Below are 27,409 nucleotides of genomic sequence, written 5' to 3'. Positions count from 1 at the left end.
AAAAAATGTTCCGAAAGTATGGTTTTGGGACGAAATCAAAATAGAGCCACTAGTCTGTAGCACACCTGAACAGTTCTGGAATATTTTATAAAAGGTTTACTAACTAATATGTATACAAGAACGTGCAATACAAGTGACAGTCAAAACAATGAACCTTAGATAAATTACTAAATTTCTAGGAACAGAGTGACGATGGGGCCGTTACAAGTATGTAAAAGACATTACACAATCTTTTACACAACAAAGGATATACTCACTGAAAGTTTTACATATTTTATGTCAAGGGACGAGGAAAATCCCTAAACCCCCATACAAGGCAATGAATACCAACCCTATCAGTTTCGTTTTCCTGGGTGAGTCCATGTCTTTTCTGGAAGGGGTGTCCCATTGCCACCCACTCCTTCTGTATGAGCGACTGGAAGCCAACCTGCGTCCGGCAGTGGGGATCAAGGCACATCTGGACCAGAGAGGCCACAATGCAGGAGAAGTCACAACCTGTCTCCTCTGAAATCAAAACAACAATTTGTCAATATATGACCATAATAGCCTGTAAATAATCCAGTGAAATCTAACCCGGAACCCCAACGGATCACAGCAGAACAAGTGAGTGTGTGTACATCGTTTCACACTGCAGTCATCAATATTACAGTCATGGCGCCCTGACAGTCTGGACCAGACCTAGCACAGGTTGAACGCATGGAATAAAGATACAAGTCATAAGGGTATGATCACATCCAATCAGCCTGTTTCACACACTTTAGCTACACATTCCCCATTTTCAGCTGGCTCATGGCAAGTATGGGGTACTGAGCCAAAATTGGATGGCAAAAGGATGTAGTTCAAACTTCAAACATCTAGGCTACTCAGGATTCCGGTACAACTTAAGTTGCTGATGAACAAAGGCTCATGATGATTGTGAAACTAGAAGTGGATCCTGGCATGTCTAAGGGATGTAACACTGCAAGATCAATTTCAGGGCCTCTGGCTTCCCAGCTTGAAGTGAGTACCTGCAATGATAATGGTCTGCTGGTCCTTGTGTATGCTGACGACAATGCTGAAGGTGATCTGTAGACACTTGCAGACTGCCTGGAGCCACTGTGTGTTGTCCAGGTTGGAGTACCAGGCCAGGTCTGTACTGAGGAACTCCTTCACAGAATCTGCAACACCACACCGCCCATGTTACCACTCACATAGGACATGTCACGTTTACACCATCACTGGTACCACTCACATAGGACATGTCACGTTTACACCATCACTGTTACCACTCACATAGGACATGTCACGTTTACACCATCACTGGTACCACTCACATAGGACATGTCACGTTTACACCATCACTTTTACCACTCACATAGGACATGTCATGTTTACACCATCACTGTTACCACTCACATAGGACATGTCATGTTTACACCATCACTGTTACCACTCACATAGGACATGTCACGTTTACACCATCACTGTTACCACTCACATAGGACATGTCACGTTTACACCATCACTGTTACCACTCACATAGGACATGTCATGTTTACACCATCACTGTTACCACTCACATAGGACATGTCACGTATACACCATCACGGTTACCACTGACATAGGACATGTCACGTTTACACCATCACTGTTACCACTCACATAGGACATGTCATGTTTACACCATCACTGTTACCACTCACATAGGACATGTCATGTATACACCATCACTGGTACCACTCACATAGGACATGTCATGTATACACCATCACTGGTACCACTCACATAGGACATGTCACGTTAACACCATCACTGGTACCACTCACATAGGAAATGTCACGTATACACCATCACTGTTACCACTCACATAGGACATGTCACGTTTACACCATCACTGTTACCACTCACATAGGACATGTCATGTTTACACCATCACTGTTACCACTCACATAGGAAATGTCACGTTTACACCATCACTGTTACCACTCACATAGGAAATGTCACGTTTACACCATCACTGGTACCACTGACATAGGAAATGTCACGTTTACACCATCACTGTTACCACTCACATAGGACATGTCACGTTTACACCATCACTGTTACCACTCACACAGGACATGTCATGTTTACACCATCACTGGTACCACTCACATAGGACATGTCACGTATACACCATCACTGGTACCACTCACATAGGTTATGTCACATATACACCATCACTGGTACCACAAACATAGGAAATGTCACGTTTACACCATCACTGTTACCACTTACATATGACATGTCACGTTTACACCATCACTGTTACCACTCACATAGGACATGTCATGTTTACACCATCACTGTTACCACTCACATAGGACATGTCACGTATACACCATCACTGTTACCACTCACATAGGAAATGTCACGTATACACCATCACTGGTACCACTCACATAGGATATGTCACGTATACACCATCACTGGTACCACTAACATAGGACATGTCACGTATACACCATCACTGGTACCACTAACATAGGACATGTCACGTATACACCATCACTGGTACCACTCACGTAGGACATGTCACGTATACACCATCACTGGTACCACTAACATAGGACATGTCATGTATACACCATAACTGGTACCACTGACATCAGATATGTCATGTATAAACCATCACTGGTACCATTAACAAAGGATATGTCATGTATACACTATCACTGGTACCACTCACAAAGTATATGTCATGTATACACCATCACTGGTACCACTCACATCGGATATGTCATGTATACACCATCACTGGTACCACTAACATCGGATATGTCACGTATACACCATCACTGGTACCACTCACATCGGATATGTCATGTATACACCATCACTGGTACCACTCACATCGGATACTCATAAGTTCTTATTTCCCTAAACTCAGAAGGTTTTACCTACTTCATAATTATAATAACCTGAATTATGGTTTTGTTATGTGTGTAATTATGGTTGTCTGTGCCCAAACAAGTTTGATTTCTTTATACAGTGTTGCCTCGATATTGTGCTCTTCATTATAGTACTAACTCGGTTATAGTGCACGGTAAAGCATGGCTCCCAAAATTTATTAACATAAACTCAACCTTCGTTAAACCGCTGATCATCTATAACGCTCATAAAATTATTTGGACCCCGAAGGAAGTGTTGTAGCGAGGGATCACTGTACCAATACTTGCTCTAGACCTGGGCAATATATCAAAATAAACCAACAAATAAACAAACAAAACAATTAAATCTACGAGTAGAATCCATGTTTGAAATTCACAAATAGCACATAATAACGGCCTAGTTACCAGTCATGCAGCACTCTTTCAACTTTTCATAGCTCAGCTGGAGGTCTCGAAGTGAGGGGCACACTCTAGACAAATCAACTCTCTTGGGTTCATCTTCCAAATCACAGGCCTGTTTTATTGCACTTATTATTCTGAAATAGACCCAACAGATTGAATTGTTATGAAATTGCAACTTTTACAAAATAACAAGCAATCTTCATCAAGTATTGTAAGCATACTTGTCAATCAGGGTTAGTAACAAGCAATCTTCATCAAGTATTGTAAGCATACTTGTCAATCAGGGTTAGTAACAAGCAATCTTCATCAAGTATTGTAAGCATACTTGTCAATCAGAGTTAGTAACAAGCAATCTTCATCAAGTATTGTAAGCATACTTGTCAATCAGGGTTAGTAACAAGCATGTGAGGATTCAGCTATATCGAAGCAGTCTGACTCGAGACTCTGCCAGTCCGACCAATGGTCAATCTTATTAAAGTCAGATCTTAGTTCTTGCTATCGCTGAACAAAGATCTGAGGACATCCCATTACGGGTCATGTCAGAACAACCTTTCATCCAACCAATCAGAGCGTTGCTTACCAGATAATGAAATTGGCAGACAGAATGTGTTTTCATGCAACCTCAAAATATTTAACAAGTGGTATTCCGAATGACAGTTACGGGATTTATGATTATATCAATACAATATAGGCCATCTGTAAGCCATTCCAGAATGTTCTTTTTGACAGTTTTAACCTTTTTAATTGATACTACGTCAAAATAAGTTTCAAAGCGTAGTCGCCAGTTTGAAACTAGTGTCGTAAAGCTTGAGAAAGCTGCCTTCCGATTGGCTAATGTCTATTTCTTGTCAGTCATTTCATTGATCGGTTAAAGTTTGCGAAAGGTCGTTCTGACGTGAACCGTATTAAATCGGATGTCCTCAGATCTTTGTTTAGCTGTAGCGAAAACTAAGATCTGATTTTAATGATATTGAACAGTGGTTGACAGCATGGGGACACACAATCACCGAAGTCAAACAGTGCTAAAATCATCTTAAATTCAATACATTAACATTAACTTACGAGTACAATAGTCCCCGGGGCTAAAAATCCCTTTGTGGAAATTTGAATTGACATAGAATATTAACCAGGAGACACATGTTACAGAATATTGATCGGGAGACACTCAATTAGATTACTTACAGATTGGTCCAGATGTTGGCCTAGGGATGCTCAACAGGGCAGGGCACTTACTTAGAGTGCAGTATCCTCTCTGAGGTATTAGCATGGGACAAAAGAATGAAGTACTATCAACTACCTGCCCCCAAACCTAATATGATAGTAACTAAAATTCAGTAAAAATCTCACTTCTCATGGCCTTCTTTGGATATTGATTCCGGAGCCACATGAGACATTCGAACTAGACAGCTACTATTCCTGTGGGTATAGCACCAGGTCTGAAAATAAATCCATCATTATATTATTACGATCATCTATCTGTTATGGTCTCTATGTCCAATACTCAAGAGAAATTGTTTCACTGAAGGCACATGAATAAAAGAAGATTGTCATGGAAACATGGTTAAGAATTACCATGGTTACAATTTTTTAAACATTTTCATCACCTAATTACCCTGATCAAAGTAAACACCCAAAGACAGAGTGTCAGGAACCACTTACAGTCTGGAATCGGTAAGCCACCTGTGTCTTATTACTTGGACAACGTCATTAGAATCCCATCTTTTACTCTGATATATCTGAAGGTCAGGTGAACACTAAGTGAACTTTGACTGCCCAATCTGAAGGATTGCCTGAATCTGATAGGCTGATTAGTTCCCATGACGGACCTCCTATTGTGTCAGAGTAATAGATCTAATTTTAATGAGATTTATTTAATTTTACAGAAGTCAAGAAAAAACATGACACAATTCACTTTATGAAACAATATTAATTGAGGCATGGTAATAAGGCAACAATAATCTAATTATTAATTTTGGTGAACCCCAAGACCACGTGTATGGTGCTGACAAACCTAGAAACATAATCAGGGCGAACCATGATTCAAACCCACAAACATTGGTTTCTGTCGTGTCCAAGGGACACAACTCTGCACAGCAAATTGCAACTACTTAGACAGCAGGGCCAACTATGCCCCCTCACACATAGCGAATTTCTTTATCGGAAGTACTTGGGAACAATCAAATGTGATCAAATGACAAGAATAAAGTCTTCCTAAGCAACTATTTGGGCCAACAGATCCCCATTTTCAGCCATTTAATGTTGATAAACATTTCATTAGTGATATCCATGGGTTTTGGAAACACAAAGAGTCAAAATGCCATCCCTTACCGGTAGCCTATAATCGTTGTAGATTACAGCTGACTTCACCAAGTCTGTGTTCAACAAATAAACTGGCACAACAAAGTACTCAGGCATACTGAAACAGAAACACACATGTCAAAGTCTGTACTGAAGCTATACTACTCAATATACTTAACACTATTTACACATACACATTATAAGCAACAACCTTGGTATACTCTGGGATAGCTGGAATAACACTTTCAAAGGTAACTTAGTAACATAGGTTTTATCCATGTGTGGTAAACACACCAACAATTAATGACGCTTTATAAAAAAATGTTAGCACAGCAAATATTTTCCAAGTGCCTAATGCAATAAAATGCAGAGTAACAAAAACATCTTTGTGCTGCAGTGAGAAATATTCCAGGCGTATCACGGCAGCGGGTAATCATTAAACACGATCAGGGAGGTTGCCGCCCCATGTCTCATTAAAATAAGATCTTAGTGCTCGCTACCACTACACAAAGATCTGAGGACAACCAATCACAGGTCTAATCAAAACAACCTTTCATCTGACCAATCACAGCATCCCTTACAAGATCAAGAGAGTGAGAGTTCAAATGTATTTTCTTATCATGCAACCTCGGAAAGGTTAACACAGGGTATTCCGAACGAAGCATTGGCTCATGCCAACTTCCTTTCAGTCATTTCAATGGTTGTTCAAAGTTCTGACATGACCTGTAATGGGTTGTCCTGAGATCTTTGGGTAGTGGAAACAAGCACTAAGATCTGATTTAATGACATTGGACATTTGTGACCAACTCATGTCATTCCGGGACAAGCCGAATAGCGACTCGTGACCCTCTCATGGCCGTTTTTGTGACCGGGTTCCGTCTTAGCGCAAACGGGCATACCTAAAACAATTGTCAACTCGTTGCGTAATGGTTCACACACATTTCCCTATATATTCTCCCTGGAATTTAGAATTTACTCGATTCTGATTGGTCAATCAGAGGCTATTAAATCACAATAAACCCCCTCTGATTGAAACAGCTGGTTTGATGGCCGCTTCACCGCGGAAGCTAATATTCATAGAATAGTACTATTTTCAGTCATTTTTGGTAGGCATATTTAAATAATTATATCTACAATTACAGGTTACAAAATGAACAGATGCGGTTACTACAATATTCAAAGGATGTGTGGCAATACATTTTGTGCAGAAAAACACGACAGAAATCAACAAAGGGAATGTATTTACGTTTTGGACACAACAGAGAGCTTGGCATTTTGGCGCTTTTCTATATACGACTGTGACGTCATATCTTTTGCGTCACAATGAGCAATATGACGTCCTAATGGTGACGTGCGATGTAGAGCTTTGTTTTCTTTAGGGATGCCCACCTCATTCCCATGTTTCAATGCCTGTCATATGTTCGAGTGAAGTATTACGGTGTAAACAAACTGCTTGAGGATATACAGCACCATATTTGGTTTGGTGATTCCGTAATTCAGATCAATAACCCACTCAAAACACTGAACTCAACCCATGCCGCTTCACTCAGTATATTTACCAACACCAAAGAGTTTGCGTTTAATTTAGTCATGGAAGAATGGAGATAAACATACTGTGTTTTAAATGTAGAGCTAGGTTACCTGTAGATTTAACCCCGCTAAATTGAAATTAAAACCGAATGCGCAGCGTGAGGTTTCAAATGTTAAATTTAGCACGGCAACTTGGTAATTATCTCCTAATCATATATGTTTCAGATACAATTTAAAGCACAACTGGACATGCGGAATTAAACAGTATGATTGAGCACATTTAACTGTGTCTTGGGTATATTTTTAGATGCATGACATATGTAAAATCAAAAATTATTTCTGAGGGATTCTTTGACAAAGAACTTGAAATCATACACGCATTCTGATTGGTTTGTCGTATTTTCGCACATAACCTTCATCGATAGGGGGACGAGTCTTCTTGCAGGTTACGGAAAGGGGCGAGTGGTGACGAATGGACATTGGACAGAGCCTGACCAGTCAGTGCCCAGCAATGGGGCGCTGTGGACCTATTCAAACACGTGTGTAGTCTGACCTGGGGGCATTGCAGTATTCTGTGTTCATGTCAGCGACTCTCCAGCGACCCACTGCATTGAGTCGTTTTAACTCAAACTCCCAGTCTAGCTTGTTGTAGAACAATCGTGTCTCCAGTTTTTGTTCTGCAAGGTAAACAATCAGTGGTGTTAACTCCATTCATGGTGGGAAACTATTTCAGCAAACACAATTTGCAGCTAACCACAAGTTCATCAGCTTGTTTACATGTTGGCATTCTTTTTCAATAATTGTTAGATTGAAATCGGGAAGATGAGATCATGTAGATGCTGCTTCCCATCCCCTAATGCTAAGTTATTGCATGCAAACTCGAGGGAGGAAAACTTAAAGTTGAGTAGGTTCCTGACATTAATCACTTTGATGAAACAGACAAGCATAGAGTGGTGCTGATAGGCCCTAGAATCATAATCAGGGTGAAGCTGGGATTCAAACCCATGATCACAGGATCCTGCCACATCTAAGGGATGCAATCATGCAACTCTAACCAGGAACTGTAACACCTTTGACGACTGGGCCACCCGTACCCCCTAAACACTCAACAACAGAAGGGCATCAGAAGACATTTCAGTCAGTAGTATGTCTTTATGCCACATTAGCCATTTTGCATCTCTTTATGGAAAAAATATTTTTGCAGAAAAGAATATGCTGATCTTGACATACCTGCAAATTTGCCGCTGTGGCCATAGTCATATGCGAACAGGAGGTCTGACCGTGTGGGGTAGGAATGATGGACGATGGCGTTTATAGCCTGGAACACAACAATGGAGATCAGCAAAATCAAAACAGACAAAACTGGAGCTGTATTAATCAAAATAATACCTGGTCAAAACTGCAGCTTCTTACTACTAGTGCAATTAGATATATAGACGTTTTATCAAGGTCTTCAACTTAGCTCCCAGAATATGCAGCCAGAACTTCTTAGAAAACTGTATGCACTACTCCATTTACAAACACCAGAAACTAAATATTGTCTTGTGTTTTGTTTCATTTCACAGGGTACTCAAGTGTTGATTATTCACCAAAAATCTAGTCAGACAGTCAGACTGCCAACTCCAAGTTCAGACACCATTTAGAAAACTTCCAGTCCAGAGTTTAAACAAACAAATGATTATTCATAAATTTTACATATAAGGTTAAAACACCGACACAACCATTGAGCATGCATGCTCTAAATGTCAACTGACTGAGATGAAAACAGGACAATTTCAGACAGTCAGGCATGCAGGTATTTCACCTGCTATGGTACTACTTATTGAGAGTGAGAGCCTCTTAATCCAGACACTTATTTATTGTTTAGCACTGCATTCAGTTACATATTCCATCTATATGACGGCGGCCAGTAAATAATTGAGTCTGGACCAGACAAATCAGTAAAAAGACCCACTACAGGGCTCCGCTACAGGGCTCTGCTACAGGGCTCCACTAAAGGGATCAACTACAGGGCTCCACTACAGGGCTCCACTAAAGAGACCCACTACAGGGCTCCACTAAAGAGACCCACTACAGGGATCAACTACAGGGCTCCACTAAAGGGATTAACTAGAGACCCACTAAAGGGCTCCACTACAGGGCTCCACTAAAGGGATCAACTAGGGACCCACTAAAGGGCTCCACTACAGGGCTCCACTTCAGGGCTCCACTAAAGGGATCAACTAAAGAGACCCACTACAGGAATCAACTACAGGGCTCCACTAAAGGGATCAACTACAGGGCTCCACTAAAGGATCAACTACAGGGCTCCACTAAAGGGCTCCACTACAGGGCTCCATGAAAGGGATCAACTACAGGGCTCCATGAAAGGGATCAACTACAGGGCTCCATGAAAGGGATCAACTACAGGGCTCCATGAAAGGGATCAACTACAGGGCTCCACTAAAGGGCTCCACTACAGGGCTCCACTAAAGGGCTCAACTACAGGGCTCCATGAAAGGGATCAACTACAGGCCTCCATGAAAGGGATCCACTACAGGGCTCCACTAAAGGGCTCCACTACTGGGCTCCACTAGAGGGATCATCTACAGGGCTCCACGAAAGGGATCAACGACAGATATCCACAACAGGGCTGGATCAACTACAGGGCTCCATGAAAGGGATCCACTAAAGTGATCCACCCAACATATCCACTGAAGGTTTTTGGACAAACAGGGTTTCAATGAACACGTTAATACAATCTGAAATCCTCCCAAAAGACACATTTGTAACTTGTATACAGTATTGACACATTCTTACCAGTTTATTTTGATCTTTGGGGCAGAACTTGAAACCGAATGTATGTATTTGAAAATCCTGCAAGAAAAGAAAGAGGAGTATTTTGTTAGTTTGCAACTCATTCTGCAACCAATCGCATATCAACTGTCTTTGGAAGCAATATTGCTTTACTACTAGTATTTGTTTCTTAAACTGACTAAGCAATTATATCAGAACCAAGATTGAGCTAAACATCAAAAAATAAATCTCGACTTGAGCATGTGAGAAAGTAATGAGGTCTCACATTGGTTGTCAGGGGATACCAGTATGTCATGACTCACCTTGGTTGTCAGGGGATACCAGTATGTCATGACTCACCTTGGTTGTCAGGGGATACCAGTATGTCAGCTGTGTTGCACCTTGGTTGTCAGGGGATACCAGTATGTCATGTCTCACCCTGGTTGTCAGGGGTTACTAATCACACTGCTAGGTCAGCTGTGTCGCACCATGGTTGCTAGGGGATACCAGTATGTCATGACTCACCTTGGTTGTCAGGGGATAGCAGTATGTCATGTCTTACCTTGGATGTCAGGGGAAAGCAGTATGTCATGTCTCACCTTGGTTGTCAGGGGATACCAGTATGTCAGCTGTGTTGCACCTTGGTTGTCAGGGGAAAGCAGTATGTCATGTCTTACCTTGGATGTCAGGGGCTAGCAGTATGTCATGTCTCACCTTGGATGTCAGGGGATAGCAGTATGTCATGTCTCACCTTGGATGTCAGGGGAAACCAGTATGTCATGTCTCACCTTGGATGTCAGGGGAAACCAGTATGTCATGTCTCACCTTGGATGTCAGGGGATAGCAGTACGTCAGGTCTCACCTTGGATGTCAGGGGATAGCAGTATGTCATGTCTCACCTTGCAGTGTAGCTCAAGGTACTTTGTAGAATTAGACACAGATGCTCCTGGCTGGAGTTTCCGTTTCTTGCCTCCAGACACAACTGACGACAGAAACATTCCACAATTTATAAAAAACTCACCAATCTCATTTTAACCAGATCTTTTAATTATAGGAATGTGAGTTGTGTCTGATGCAATATCTCACAAAAAGCAGATCTTTGATACTTCTCTGTGGATGATCTGATGAACTCTCCATGGGAGTAAATGATCTGAGTGTAATGAGATTTCATCAGACCCAATTCTCACTGATGTTTCCATGTTAAACCATGCTGATCTGGATTTTCAATAAGACTTCATTGTGATAGCTCCATGTCAACAGATAAAGGTAGAGTTAGGAGAGTGTGTTCTACCTATGGTGGTGTCTGCCCCTCCAGAAATGTACCCATTATAACCATTGGACGTATTGACAAGTAACGAGTAACTTTCTCTGGTTGACGACTGCTAATGAACTCACTCAACAGCTAAAGAACACCTACTTTTGGAAGGCTGTGTGTTGCAATGCCCGTCAGCCATTTCCTCTAGGCACATGAAAAAATTGTGTGTTCCTTCCAGTAGTATATTATATTAACACCATCTGACATGAAGGAAATATACCCAAATCATTTAATATAGCCAAAGTTTTCATTTTATCCGAACGTACATGAAGGACTTATTTCTCACTTTGGTAAATACTGTCGACTTTCGTCAGTGGAATGTCATGGTCACCCAACACCTTGTTGCGCTGCCTCTTGCTGTCCTGGAATATAACATGAATGGTTAGATGTTTAAAAACAACATTCTTTCGTCTGAAAATAATTAATATTTTTGTTTCAATGTCTTTACGTCCTTATATTCAGAGATAAATTAAATCAAATGCAATGTAATAATGTAACAAAATATTACCTGTAAGACAAGTGTCATAGCATTTAGATATTTGTGTTTATGCCTTTAGCAATTCTTAATGCTGATTGGTCAATTGAAATGGTATTACTTTTTGACTGTTGAGTACAAGACGATGTGATGCCTTGCATTGGTCATGACATCATACGTTGATAACATAGCATCATCTGATCAGTTGGCTGACTTCAGTGTAGGGTAGGGTTGCCATTTCATGTTATTTCTTTACTTTCTTTTACAAAATGACAATGAGTCATATATAGAATGACATCCTTGAAACTGGATTTGGGATTACAGATTATGTAGGGTGTTGAGAGTTGTCTCCCTTCTATTACTGGCCTCATTCATAAACTACTAGTGTCAGGGCAAGCAAACAAGCCATAAAACCCTGTTTCTTGTCATACTGAAATAATAATTGACTACATTGGGCAAGTACCTTTAAGAGGTGAAATACTCTTTAGTATCTGAGTCAAACATATCTATTCAACATATTTTAGCTTTTGTCCAGTCTGTGGACAACAATTTTCAGTCTATTAGCCCAAACTTGTCTATGGAAAATTGTTTTTGTAGATATTGTCGGAACATAAAAACTGTTATCAGCTAATCTACAGGAATCTTTAATGAAATTTGTGCATATGAATATGCATATGCATGAATTTCACTAAAATGAATACAAATTTACAAGATTCAGTCTTTGGACTCATGGCTAAAACTAGAGACTGCATAACTAAGGCACACTGGAACTGAACGGGAAAGTGCTGGATTGGTCTTGGTCATTAGATGTGTTCAGTTGTGGTTTTAAGATACTACTCTACAGAGTGACTGGTGTCTCCTGCTGTTGGCAGCCTCACACCTATCACACTGCAGTCTGGGAATCAACACGGTCATTTGTTTTTTTTCGTTGTCTAACTCCACACTCATAGCATATTTCAGCTATATGACAGCATCCTGTAATTAATCAGATCCGAAACAAACAATCCAGTGATTGATATTGTCAGCAATGATCCACATTGTTGGGAGTATGACACACAATAAACGAGGTCACCAAGCCTGACCACTCAATCCAGTTGGTCGCCTCTTACGACCAGCATAGACTACTGGGGACAAACTCTAAAACAGCATCACCACGGTGACAGGGACTCCATACAATAAACAATCAGACACCATCATTCATGAGAAGGAGTAAGTGTATTAAAATACTGGTACTACCATATTCGCTGTAAATAATTGCCCTTGGCCCTTAGAAAATTGACACAGAGGAGAGCTTATTAAAACCATACACTACAAGTTAAATTTGTTCTCAGTGAATGAGTGGTTGTGAACGAACGTAGTTCAAACATCAGTGAAGCATTTTTATCAATAACAGTTGCAAGGAAATTATATACTCCTACACTACTGTTTTCTGTAATAAAACCTTTAATATACACAAGAAATATGGACTGTCATGAACAGTCTTGATACAGATTGATCCTGGCACAATAAAGGGAAGCAACCTTCTCCTGCTGGGACCAGGTCACTCATGCTCCCTATATATGAGAACATCACATCCTTGTACAGGATCTCTCAGGGTCAGACCAATGTAATTTCTTGCTGCAAGGATAAGCCTGACCTAAAGTTTAAAAAAATTAAACTAATTTACATCGCGGTATTTGATTGAAAATATCCTTTTTCAAACATTCCTTGTTAATAGTTTTGTCACTTCATTTCATAGAGTTTATTTGTAAGGAAATTAGGGGGCACGGGTGGCCCAGTCGTAAAGGCTTAATTCGCTGTCCAGAGTTGTCCCTTGGCTATGCCAAAAACCTATGATTGTGGGTTTGAATCCCGGTTCGCCCCGATTACGTTTCTAGGTTTGTCAGCACCATACCCGTGCTCATGGGTTTCATCGAAGTTGTAAATGTCTAAGGCCTGCATCACTTTCCTCCCACATAAAGCTAACACGTCGTGATATAACTGGAATACTGTTAAAAGTGGCCTTAAACATAACACACTCACTGAAATAAAATTAGCCTCAAATGAAACTTGAAAAATTATTATACTACTCAAAAGAAGTTAAGGACCACCTGATTCTTTCATATTACTGTAGATTATGCCATGGCATGAGCCTAGAGGTGATACATACATATGAATATACTGTTCAAAAGAAGTTAAGGACATGACAGACTAACTATAGTAATATGAAAGAACAGTGTTGTTCTTAACTTCCTTTGAGTAGTATATCCTTTGATATATCGCCTCCAGACTCGGTACATGCATTCTGGTAAAATATGTAAAACAAGAAACTGGTCAAGATAAGAAACTGAAATTGAGAAGTGCCTCAGTCCCAAGTGACCCGGACCCAGCAGTAAACAATCCTACGAAAGTTAATGAGGACAGATGATCATCTCAAGCATACAGCACTTGAGGTAAGATAACAGCACTCGTGGAGGACAAAGGTTATCTACAAGCTGATACAGGGCACAGGATTACTGACCATGAACTTCACATGTGATCCTACTGCAGTCACCTACACTGGACAGTAATAGCTCACTCTCAACGACCTCTTTTGACCATGTTGAAGTTTTGTTTTCATAATTTGAAAAATGTCACAAAAGATACATGATGGAACTATGAAATGTTCAATTTATTAAACAATGACATCATTATTTAATGTAGCTACACTTATACAACGATTTGACAAATACACTATCTAAATGTGCAAATAGGAGCTCCAAGTTGTCTGTCAAAAGTTGTTTGATTGTTCATTAGTGATTTGAAACATTCGTTTTGGTTGGGATTTCAAACTCTTACTGTCAGTTTGATCGGGCAAAAACATACGGATGAATTTTCCTAATTGTACACTGCTAGTTTATATTCTTGTAACCCTTGGCATTCAGAGGCTACAACAAAGACTGGTCGGCTCGGAGTCAGTATATTATGGTATATTGGTGGGGTATTCATGTTTAACTGTGGCATGGTACCTCAATGGGCTAGCACTATAAATCGGCATCAGTCTGGACTAGTACAGCAGCCACACACAGACACAGACAAACAGAGAGACAGACAGACACACAGACAGACAGACAGACAGACAGACACACAGACAGACAGACACACACACACACACACACACACACACATCGCTATACAAGTGTAATAATATTGAATGCAACGTTAAACCCCATTTCACCTCACCTGACATCTTACGCATGTTATAAATAGTCTACATGATCAAATTCCATATGCCATAACTGACTTATCAATGTAATAGTTGTTCCTTTGGACTTGAACTTGGGTCACATTCATACATTCATACACTCATACATTCATACACTCATACATTCATACACTCATACATTCATTCATACACCCATACATTCATACACTCATACATTCATACACTCATACATTCATACACTCATACATCCATACACTCATACACTCATACATTCATACACTCATACATTCATACATTCATACTCATACATTCACACACTCATACATTCATACACTCATACATTCATACATTCATACACTCATACATTCATACATTCACACACTCATACACTCATACATTCATACACTCATACATTCATACATCCATACACTCATACACTCATACATTCATTCATACACCCATACATTCATACATTCATACACTCATACATTCATACACTCATACTCATACATTCACACACTCATACATTCATACATTCATACACTCATACATTCATACATTCATACACTCATACATTCATACACTCATACATTCATACACTCATACATTCATACACTCATACATTCATACACTCATACATCCATACACTCATACATTCATACACTCATACATTCATACACTCATACATCCATACACCCATACACTCATACATTCATACACTCATACATTCATACACTCATACACTCACACATTCATACACTCATACATTCATACATTCATACACTCATACATTCATACATTCATACACTCATACACTCATACACTCATACACCCTAAACGACCTTTGTACCTCCACTGTAGTCCCTCTCTGTAGGTGGGGACTATAAAGGAACAGGGTGGTTCCTGACTAAAGAGTTTCTGGGTGGTGCCACCTTGGTTGGCTGTATCATTGCACCCTTATATGGTTCCCTGTTCAACCACTGGTTTGTAGTCTCATGACTTGATTGCTCAGGCTGTCATGGGTTTTTATGTAAACATGTAAAATTGAGGTGTCATGTCATATGATCTTCAACTGAGTAAAACCCATTTGAAACAAAGATAGACGATACTGGTTGACTGATTTCATAAATGCAAAATTGTATGCTAACATACATTAATTACAGGCAGTCTGAATCAGGAAGTGAAACGCCAATTATCACAATGCCGCCTAAACAATATCTCAAATCACAACGGATGTAGTGGTAAATATGTTTATCCTCATCCCTAGTTCCTTCACCTTCCGTCAAAAGACCCAGGACACAAAGCATGCGGTGATGCCATGTACTCATTGTGAAACATTCACATCCTCTTCAATATATCCCCCGGAATATGCTCTCCTATACTACCGTATTTTCTTGAGTAAAGTGCGCACATTTTTACGAAAAAACACAGCTGTGTAGAAAGGGGTGCGCATTATACACGAATTATGAGTTTGGATGTTTTTTTCCCCCATGGAAAGACATTACCGTATGCACGAAACACCAGAAATACCATGTCATCAATCCATACTGAAGTACGCAAAATGTTATTACACTATCTGGCTATAAAAAGTGTTCTTTGTACATCTGGACTTATGTTTGTAACTTATTTCATTAATTTTATTCAAAATTCCTTATAATATTGTTTTTTATAAATTTCCGCGAAATCGTGTGTGAAGCGCATTAGATGTATCATTTACTATTGTAATCAATATAGAGCAGACAGTAATTTAAAAATAAATTTATTAGTCTTCTCCATTTATTCTTGGGTCATTTTCAAAAAATTCTAAAGCCTTACCAAATAGCGATCAGTTATTGTGCTGACCAATTATCGCCAACAGGAAAGTTCTATTTTGCCTGTATTGATTCCTTCTCTTTGTGGTATAAAAGAAACCAATACAAACTTTCTTCCTCTCACTGAAATGAGTGTATTTACACATAGTTTCCTCAAAGTCAAGGAAGTGGTACAGTAAACTTTAATTTCCAAATATTTCAGAAAATGAAAAAATGGTGATTACTGATCAGTGGCCAGTTAGACTGAACAAATTGTTACATTTTCATTGTGCCATTCTCACTACCAAACACCCTGCTTCTCATCACTACATTATATGTACTCCAAAGAAGTTAAAGAACACCTGATTCTTTCATATTACTATAGTTAATCCGTCATGCCATGACAAAACATTCACGCTTTATTTGAAACTTATCTGTTAACAGAAGCCTTGAACAGCATCAAAAATATATTTATTTGAATAAAATATTATAATTGAATAAAAATAATACGATAATAAATTTATAATGCCTTTTCAATATCAATCTCATTAAAATCAGATCTTAGTTCTCGCTACCGCTAAACAAAGACCTGAGGACATCCCATTACGGGTCACGTCAGACCGACCTTGCGCGAACTTTGACCGACCAATGGAATGTTCAATCAGAAGGCAGCATTCTCATGCTTTACGGCACTAATTTCAAATTGGTGAGTACGCTTCGAAACATATTTTGACAAATTCTCGATTACAAATTTGAAACCTAAACAAAAGAACATTCTGGAATGGCTAATAGATGATCTAGATTGTATAGATTTAGTCGCTAAACCTGTAACTATGGTTCAGAGTTAAAGTTTTCGAGGTTGCATGATTAGAAATCACATTCCGACTGTCACTTTCATAATCTGGTAAGCGATGCTCTGATTGGTCGGATGTAAGGTCGTTCTGACATGACCCCTAATGGGATGTCCTCAGATCTTTGTTTAGCAGTAGCGAGAACTAAGATCTGATTTTAATGAGATTGTTTCAATATGAGCGATAAAATCACCTGGTAAAATCACCTTGAAGTATGCTATTCACTACAACTAACTTCATGTCCACCACAACATAACTACATCTTACCTCATTGTGACCGTAGGAGGACCTGTCTGCAGTGACAAATGTGATCTTGAAGTATGCTATTCACTACAACTAACTTCATGTCCACCACAACATAACTACATCTTACCTCATTGTGACCGTAGGAGGACCTGTCTGCAGTGACAAATGTGATCTTGAAGTATGCTATTCACTACAACTAACTTCATGTCCACCACAACGTAACTACATCTTACCTCGTTGTGACCGTAGGAGGACCTGTCTGCAGTGACAAATGTGATCTTGAAGTATGCTATTCACTACAACTAACTTCATGTCCACCACAACGTAACTACATCTTACCTCGTTGTGACCGTAGGAGGACCTGTCTGCAGTGACAAATGTGATCTTGAAGTTTGTGACAAACAAATGTCCAGAGACACCCTGTTTTCTGTCGGAGAAGGGAACAAACTTCAGAATGCCATCTGCTTTGGCTATCAACTTTTCTCCTGAAATGAAAGAAGCTAAGAGGTTGGTTCATGGCAACTAAAATATACACACGTTGATTTGAAACCTATCTCCTTCACTATCTGACCAATCCTTGATAGGAAGTCATGATAGGTGAGCCTTGTGCATACTGCCAAACAAAATGAAAGCTACAGTGCTTTTTGAGCCAGTCAAAAGTTAACTTTCCGAAAGGGTTTCCCTTCACTACATTCTTCATTTTGCCAACACAATTTGGTGCCATTCATGGCTTCTGTCTCCGATCTGGCAAATTCAGTCTGAACAAAAGAAGACCAAGGCATGTATGTTTCTTTGATAGTGCATTGATGGCACTCAGAAAATGGCAGGATATAATTTTGTTCATAATTCTCCATTTGGAGTGACCCATTAATGTTTTTTTCAAGAAACAGATATCTGTTATGCTGATCCGACTGCATTCCTTGGTCATTTCGAGAATTTAGACACCTCCAAGCAGGCTGATTTTAACATTCACCTGAAGAGATCTATAAAGGATACATAGAGAGATATCAAGTGGAGTGAAATATCTGGTTTTAATGTACCATCCTACCCTGTGAGCAATGGATTCATACAACAGGTACAACACAGTTTTTGATAAATTAACATCTGAGAAAGTCATTATCAAACATTTCATCATGACCTCCAAGAATATTACCCGGTAGCATATATGGATCCAAAGCTCCTTCAACGAAAAAGTTGTTGGCCTTTTTCTCGACTTCTTCCTGAAAAACAAATCGTTTATGTTGACAAACTTTAGAATAATGACCAAAATCTAAAACTAAACGTGTGACATGAGAATATAAGTACCGAATTCGACATAATAAGCACCCAGATCTAATAAGCGCCCACGGCGATATTTGCTAATATATTGGCTAGTGAACAATCCGAATTAGCACCCCTTCCGATTGATCAATGTACACAAGACTTTTTTATTCGCGTATAATGCGCACTCGTGTGTTATATGCACCCTTAATTATGGGCAATTAAATTCTGGAAAAATATATCTGTCGTACATAAACATTTCAGGCTGTCAGCATAAACCACATAAACTATCTTTCAACTCAATTTTTTTTCTCCAAAATAATATTCTAATAAGAGCCCCCTTGGCACTTATTACGTCGAATACGGTAATAAGTTTTATGCTAATTTTAAATGGTATTTCCCCAAACTGTCCACTCCTTAACACATACTTTATCTACCAGTAAGGGAGCATCCATTTGATTGGTGGGAAGATTTTATAAATTAATAGTTTGTTCACAAATATGCCCAAAATGAATAGTTTGTTGGCAGTGGTTGAAAATGAGTAGTTTGTTTCATGGAAGACACCCAAATGTAAATTTTTGTGGTGCTAATAGCGCAAATGAATAGATTGTTTGATGGTGTGCAGTAAATAAATAGTTTGCTGGATACAGTTGGGTGAGTGAGTGAGTTGGGTTTAACGCAGCTTTTAACAATATTCCAGTAATATCACGGTGTGTCAGCTTAGCTTACTGTGGGAGGAAAGCCCAAAGTGATGCAGGTCTCAGACATTTACCGCTACGGTGAAACCCACGACCATGGGTATGGTGCTGACAAACCTAGAAACATAATCGGGTCGAACCGGGATTCGATTCCACAATCATAGGTTTCTGGCATGCCCAAGGGACACAACTCGGCACAGCGAATCGCGGTACCTTAGACAACTGGGCAACCCGTGCCAGGATACAGTTGGGAAACAAATAGATTGTTCCATTGTCTATTGCTAATCACCTATAAGTGCCAATCATCTGTCTTGTTAGTTTCTACCCTTTGTTATTTCCACCTTTTGTTATCTTAATAATTTTGTTGTCCTTACATGTACATATATGCTCTCTGCCTCATGTCATTCTTTCACCTGATGAAGGAGTAAGCATATACTCTGAAATGTTGTGTTCCTCATAATAAAGAAGTTGACACCCATAAATTCTCTTCCTTATGTGTATCACTTCCAAATGTCTTTTAAAGACCCCCCAAACAAATCAAATGGATGTTCTATAAATAAATGTTTTTAAATATCTGCAAAAGAATGAAGGTCAAATCAAAATTATCATAAAGATATATTCATTGGTTAGGCCTTAACAACAGGTGGAAAGCTCACAAGCTGGTGGGTGTATTAACAGACTGACTTTTGATACAATGCTGGTTAGTGCCGTTATTTACAACCCTGAAGCAGTGACCTTGAGTCACATTTAATAGTTGGAGAATATTGACCCTGCAGCTCTGCATGGCTAGCGGTAGAGTTGGTGTTCCTAAGACCAATTTGTTAAACAGGAAGTTAGCAGCTGACTTGATTGGTTAAAGATCACTTTATGTTTTAATACATTACCAACAAACATTAATGTTCCAATGATAGCACAGAAAAGAAGCTGTGCATATGTGACTTAATATTGTGTTTTGAAACATAACTCATAACTTCATTGTGTTGTTTTTTACAAGTGTTAGTAGTGTTAGTTTGGGCTGAAGACAAACATCAAACATTTTTACAGATTTTGACCCAAAAAATAAGTTAATACAGATTTTCATACATACACGATACAGCCAGCTTCTAGTTATTTCACCAATTTCAAAATATTTCTAGATGCAGCTTTCAACACTGCAAACATTACACATAAAAATGGTCTCCAAAGCAGGCCTTCCTATCTATTTGAATGAAGAGAAGCATTATTGAAATTAGTGTAAGCAATATCATGTGGATAGCAACAAAGTAAGAAGGAATAGATTCAATTCCAATATAAATGCAGTAACTATTGTCATAACAGTGTGGGAAGTGTTTTAATCCATCTCCAGAGAATGTAATTTTAATTAAGAAATTAACACCCATTGAACGTAAGTCATAATTACCCTTCGATGCAGATTATTCAAACTGTATTTTGTATGCATTGTCGACATATTTTCATGGGAGTTGAATGGAAAGCTTATCATCATAGAGCTAGATAAATTCACCCATAATTTCATTCACTGTTTATGTCTTAGAGCTAGATCTAGTATTTGCTTAATAATTGTTGATATAACAGGGCTAATACAAATTCTTGTAGTCAATGTCAACAGTAAGGAATTCGTCTGTGGCTGATCGGCACTTAAACAATGATATTAATTTATATGTATTTTATTGACATATACCATTACCGGAACTTGATGTGTGTTTTGGTTAGCACACACTTGTCAAGATAGCTGGGATTTGATGGGCAAGATGTCAGACATCTTCAGTGTGTTCGGAGACCATACCTGACTACTGCCCACTTATTTTCGACAATTGATACAAGAAAACACATCTCCAAAGTAAGATAACAAATTCTGATGCATATTAATACTAGTTGCTCAATGCCATGGATTTAATGCTTTAAAGACAAGATTTTGAGTCAGAGTAACCAAAGGAAATTATTTTGTCGATAATTTGTTTATCGCCGACATTTATTGAACGTTGTTTTTCCGGAAAAGGTATTGTCAATTAACTACAATAAGCTTTTGACGGATACAGCTGAAGTAATTCCACTGTATTTGACCAAGTTTTCCTTAGCAGCTGTGCACACATTCCGCTAATGACCGCTGTCAAATCTGATAGTGTTTCTTTTCATTCGCATAATGATTTAATAAATGCTCTCGGCTCCAATACGCAAGCAGTGCTACCAATACGCCTTCATTTTAAACCCATTCATTGCTTTTTATTCAAATACCAGTAGATAGGAGGGCCTGCAATGGCCTAGCAATTAAGAGTTTTGTTGAACAGACAGGTGGTGGGTTGATAACTTGATGTCTTCAAAGCCCATTTTTAACAGTATAAAATGACTTTACATGAACACATTTACTTTTACATTTACTTTACAGTTATATTTTTTCAGCTGGAAATATGACATACCATATTCGACGTAATAAGGGTCCAGGGAGCTTTCAAATTTAGAATAGGGGGCACTTATTAGAATATTATTAAAAGATAAATTTTGTGGTTTATTCTGACAGCCTGAAATGCTTATATGCTGCAGATATATTTTTCCAGAATTTAATTGCCCGTAATTAAGGGTGCATATAACACTCCAGTGCATATTATACGCGAATAAAAAAGTCTTGTGTACATTGATCAATCGGAAGGAGTGCTAATTGGGAACGTTCACTAGCCAATATATTAGCAAATATCGCCGTGGGCGCTTATTACGTCGAATACGGTAATAGAAATATTATTACACATCATAATTAATCAGATCAAAGCATACACTTGAGATACAACAGTTGCTATGTTAGTAGTGATGGAAAGTTCAGTTTATAGGTGTTGATTAGTGAAAGTGTTGATAGTAAGACGAGTTAAAATACGTTTCTTGTTCCTCATGACATGCCTGCCTCTAAAATTACCCTCATTTTTAATGAATTTACATATATATTTTAAGCACTTATAAAGCAACTGTTTCAACTCAGATTTTGTTTTTGCACAAGGATCCAACTTTTTGATCATACCATGCCATCCACAGTGTGTCAGAATGCATGGGACAGTTGCCTCAAACCTGTCTCTTCATACTTCAAGACACACAGGGCAGCAAAAAAGGTCAGATTATACATAAGATTATGTTTACATTCATAGATCAAAAACCTTCCAAAGAAAAGAAACAGACAAATAAAATCCTCACTCTGGAACCAGTCAGTTTTGAAAAAGTCATAAGGAACAAGAACACTTTGTAAATTGCCTAACTTCAACATTTGACTCTGACAAAAAGTATTTTACCACTAAAGGCCTATTTCCTTTAACATGCCTCCAAGTATTTCACAACAGGATATTAGTTGCTAGTGTGTGGAGAAACATTGTGCTGCATGTTCCTGTTTACAGCAACACCGTAATCCTGCTCAGTGTTCAAGGAGAACTCGGGTCTCATTTCAAGGAAAGTGTGAGGAGAGGCAAGCGAGTAGGACACTTACAGCTACAAATCACTCACAGTATCACAACTCCATGAGATAAGCTAAAGGGTTGTAGAACATGCACCGTGAGATCGGATTTCCAAATGAATAGCTCACTCTACTACATAAAGTTGAAATAGTCTTTACGCCGAAAAAAATAATTGATTAAATCTTCATCCCTGCCGACCTCACCTTTAAACACCTGACTCACAACATTAAAAAAATAATAATTCCATAATGTTTTATTTTGTTTCCACATGAATACAGTTTTTTACAGTAGTATTCAGAATACACATGTCCATATTGCGGGGTGATACATGTGTTTGTTGAATAACACCATCTAAACATTCAGAATGTACAATTAAATATTAACTGGATGATATTTCATTTTATCATATAATGGGTAGGTTTCTCGGCAGGATAAAGTCAACGGATAAAAACAATATCCGTTGGGGTCATATGTGGATAGAGATGCAAATATTAAAGGTCAAGTAGGGACTACTTTCAGTGTTTCAGTCGACCTTGTCATTGGGTGATCAAGTCAGAATTAGCTATTAAGGAATCTGGAAAAACTACTGGGATAATTGGTATCGTTATCAATAGAATATAATACATGTATATTGAAAATCAGTGTCTAACTGTGACGTTGCTAAGGCATTTTACAAGTTTTGGCAACTTTGGAGATATAAACTGCAAAACAATAGGTCTAGCCAGGCGGGATCAGTAGCTATATCTGGGCTGGTAGACCTCTGCAGCTTGGAACCTTTTCCACAAATTAAAATAGTTGGATTTGGCCGAAATATGTTCGATTTGTTACTTATTTCGTTTTGTCACTGTGTGTACATCTGACTGCACTTCCTAACGTTATGACAGGACAGGCCGACTGTCAACAACGTCTGACCGTGGCCTTGATGTCTCATAGACTAGGGTTAGAGTAGCTTCCCTTTGACAAAGGGCAATTACTCTAGCAGACAATCCAATGGATTGCCGCGAAAGGCAAGTAAAAATAAGTTGTGTAGGCAATTGTTGTTTTGCATATATATGTTGTTTCGCCAGTGTATAAGAAACCGATTTCAGTTGGAACTATATTGGCTATACTGTCACTGTCCGACTGACACATCACTTACCCTGTGACGTAATATATATTAATGCGCACATTCCAGGAAAACTTGCAATGTTTCGGTTATGTTTGTGAGAGATGGAAAGTGATTTTCAAGCACAGAATTGAAGAATGACATTATATGATAAAGAGATTATCATGCTTGTGTGTTTGGGGATGGTAAATATCCTGTATTAGGAACAAACACTATGTATTTAGCTCGCCAAGGCTTGCTAAATACATTGTTTATTCCTAATACTGGATATTTACCATCCCTAAACACACTCGCATAATAACCTCTATTTATTTTTCCCCAAGTACCTACAGACTAATTAAAAAAACATAAAAACGACACACAATCATTCAGATCACACATTAAACCAGCATATTCTTATTATGACTTATAATTTCCATGGGTGCTGTGGTTGTTCTGCTCCTAAAACCCAATGGATAATCTAAGCAGAATACCCAAACTGGGTGTGTTCTGGATCTATACTGCTGTCACCATGGTTAACATTGACAGTATATGCAGCCAATGGCTGCTTTGTTACCATAGTAACATAATATACTGTCAAAGGAGTATATAATGAAAAACATGGTTAAATTGGATTGGTAGCTCTGAAATATTCTGTACCAAATAATTCTTTACTTGTTAAATAATATATAATAGTTTTTGTTTCTAAGTTGCAAACATGTGAAAATGTTGAAAAACTGTTTTATAATCACTATCAAAACATTTGACAAACACCCTTCACTTCATTTAATTTCCTTTGCCTTCAAGAAATCAAGTTGTTCAGATGCCATAAGGAGCACAGGTGGCACAGGTGGCCTAGTCTCCGAAGGCACCCCCATTCACTGTGCAGAGTTGTGTCCCTTGGGCACACCAGAAACCTATGATTATAAGTTGGAATCCTGGTTCGCTCTGATAATGTTTCTAGGTTTGTCAGCACCATACCCATGCAGGTTATCACAAAATCTTCAAGTAAGCAATGTAAATTTGCTTTGTAATGTAACATTATAATAATATTACTGGAACATCCTCAGAGTCCTCAGATTTTCATGCAGAGAGATATCGTATTGGAATAAAAACTCTGATTTTAATGAGCCTTTTCTAAACGGTAGTCATGGTAATGGCCCATCTGATATTTTCATGATAAGCTCCTAATAGTCTCCTTCCTGACTCACATCAGACTCTCATTTTACATTCATGTTGCTGAAACATATCACTTAAAATATTCCATATTTTTTGTTTTGCCATTCCCCACCCACACTGATAATTGGCCTGGCTCAAGTAGTTTGGACCAGGTTGCACTGAAGTGTTGATGAGTGTACACTACATCTGTATAAGGTTCAGACTCATGGTGTAGCATAGTGTCAAGGACATGAATAATCAAACTGCAAAGTGCTAAACATCAGCAACCAACCAAACAAAACAAACACAGGAACAATAATTGATATGTTAGGCACAAAGTCGGTCAAATGTTTCCTGCAATCTTAACTTCAAGTTGGAAGACCATGTGTATTTCTTGTACATGGGCTACAGATCTGCCGACCCTAAATTTGAATAATGAGAACAGTTATTTTATTCCCACTCAGTTTCACTAAAAACAATGATGTTGTGGTCATAGGACAATATATTATATTATTATTTTGAATAGAGACATTTTGAGTGATCGAGTGTGGTCATACGGGGCTTTTAGCAATATTCCAGCAATATCACGACAGGGACATCAGATATGGCCTTCACAGGCATTTTGAGAGAATAAATCTGCAAACCAAGCAATACAAGGGGACAAAGTCATTGATATACCCTGCAATGGTAAATGCTTGTTGGGAATATGTCAACTAGTAAGTTATAGTGATCACACAACTACCACCATTTACAAACTAGGTCAAAGTTGTTGCTATGGAAACAAGAAAAATATATTTGTCAAAAAACCCAAACTATCAAAAGGCACCAGTTCACTACTAGCCGTGTCTATGTACCAAGTTTGGCAATCAAATTAAAATCAGATCTTAGTTCTCGTAAATTCAACTCAACTGCCAAGGTAATTTCCCTTCTTGTTATAACAGTAACAAATTAAGAGAGCGAGCTGTGTTTAATGCTGCTTTGAACAGTATTCCAGTTCTATCACGTTCTGTCAGCTTAATGTGGGAGAAAAACCTGAAGTGATGCAGGTCTTAGACATTTACCACACGAGCCCAGCATCTTTCTGAGGCTAGGGAGTAAACTGACTATAAAAGTCCAGGTTCCACCCTTGCTGAACTAGGCAGGAATTATGGAGTTATATTTTGGTTGGACTAACGAGTCTATGCATAGTCCAATCAAAATTGTGTACCGTAATAAACAGCTGGTTAAAAAACTACCATGCAGATATCGGTCGATTGCGGTATTTGCAAAGCATGTGTACAGCCAACTCGGCATCAACAGATATTTTCCAAATTTTTTCATGCTTTTAATCAAGGTGCTCACTTAATTTGATGCACTTTGTGAATTAAGACGTGTTAAATTGCAATATAGATTTTAATTATTGATCAAATCGCCATTTTGTTTAAAGCAAATGCAAGAGATATGAGAGAGGGTATCTGATTGGTCAATAGGAGGGACATAGAAGGGACATAACTCGTAACAGCCACTGGTGGCGCTACATCCGAGCACAGAAATTCCAGTCTAGTTCGGCAAGGGTGGAAACTGGACTTTTACAGTCAGTTAACTCCTTTGCCTTGGGAAGATGCACGGGTATGGTGCTGACAAACCTAAAAACATATTCAGGACAAACCTGCTGCACCGTTTTTTTAGGACCCCCCCCCAAATAGGTTTGTTTTGTTAGCCGATTACAGAGTGTGTGACTTAGGCACTTTCACTTTGACATATACTTTCTATGAATATTTTGAGTTTTTCTCTCTTGTTAATTGACAAAATTACCCAGGAAAATTGATATTCGCAACAAAATCGCAATCAATTTTTTATCATTTTAATTGCCCTTTAATCGTGTTTATGCTTGTCAGTAACCCCATCAGGACCCTCCATCTTACATTGGACACGGGGAAGGACACACGATTAGGACATGATATTACATAATTCACAGACTTCTTATCCTCAAACCATGCTGGAGCAGGTCATTCATAACAAAAACA

At 38.7% G+C, this 27,409-nt stretch overlaps 1 protein-coding gene across 3 annotated transcripts in view; it reads right to left on the bottom strand.

Moving 5' to 3' along the window:
* Positions 1-27,409, bottom strand: part of LOC139479145 (myotubularin-related protein 10-B-like) — a 45,335-nt gene that overhangs the window by 5,703 nt on the left and 12,223 nt on the right. For all 3 annotated transcript variants that reach the window (XM_071261930.1, XM_071261936.1, XM_071261944.1), the window contains 12 exons: positions 18,929-18,995; positions 18,115-18,260; positions 11,516-11,591; positions 10,814-10,896; positions 9,939-9,995; positions 8,370-8,457; positions 7,693-7,816; positions 5,640-5,727; positions 4,659-4,747; positions 3,315-3,445; positions 1,008-1,157; positions 332-504 (listed from right to left, as the gene is read on the bottom strand). In XM_071261930.1, the coding sequence (XP_071118031.1) occupies positions 332-504; positions 1,008-1,157; positions 3,315-3,445; positions 4,659-4,747; positions 5,640-5,727; positions 7,693-7,816; positions 8,370-8,457; positions 9,939-9,995; positions 10,814-10,896; positions 11,516-11,591; positions 18,115-18,260; positions 18,929-18,995 (1,272 nt within the window). The remainder of the gene's footprint in view (positions 1-331; positions 505-1,007; positions 1,158-3,314; positions 3,446-4,658; positions 4,748-5,639; positions 5,728-7,692; positions 7,817-8,369; positions 8,458-9,938; positions 9,996-10,813; positions 10,897-11,515; positions 11,592-18,114; positions 18,261-18,928; positions 18,996-27,409) is intronic.

The sequence above is a fragment of the Haliotis cracherodii genome, unplaced genomic scaffold (assembly GCF_022045235.1).
Source record: "Haliotis cracherodii isolate W230 unplaced genomic scaffold, xgHalCrac1.p SCAF_1, whole genome shotgun sequence".
Lineage (NCBI taxonomy): Eukaryota > Metazoa > Mollusca > Gastropoda > Lepetellida > Haliotidae > Haliotis > Haliotis cracherodii.
This window is presented reverse-complemented; position numbering and strand designations above follow the sequence as displayed.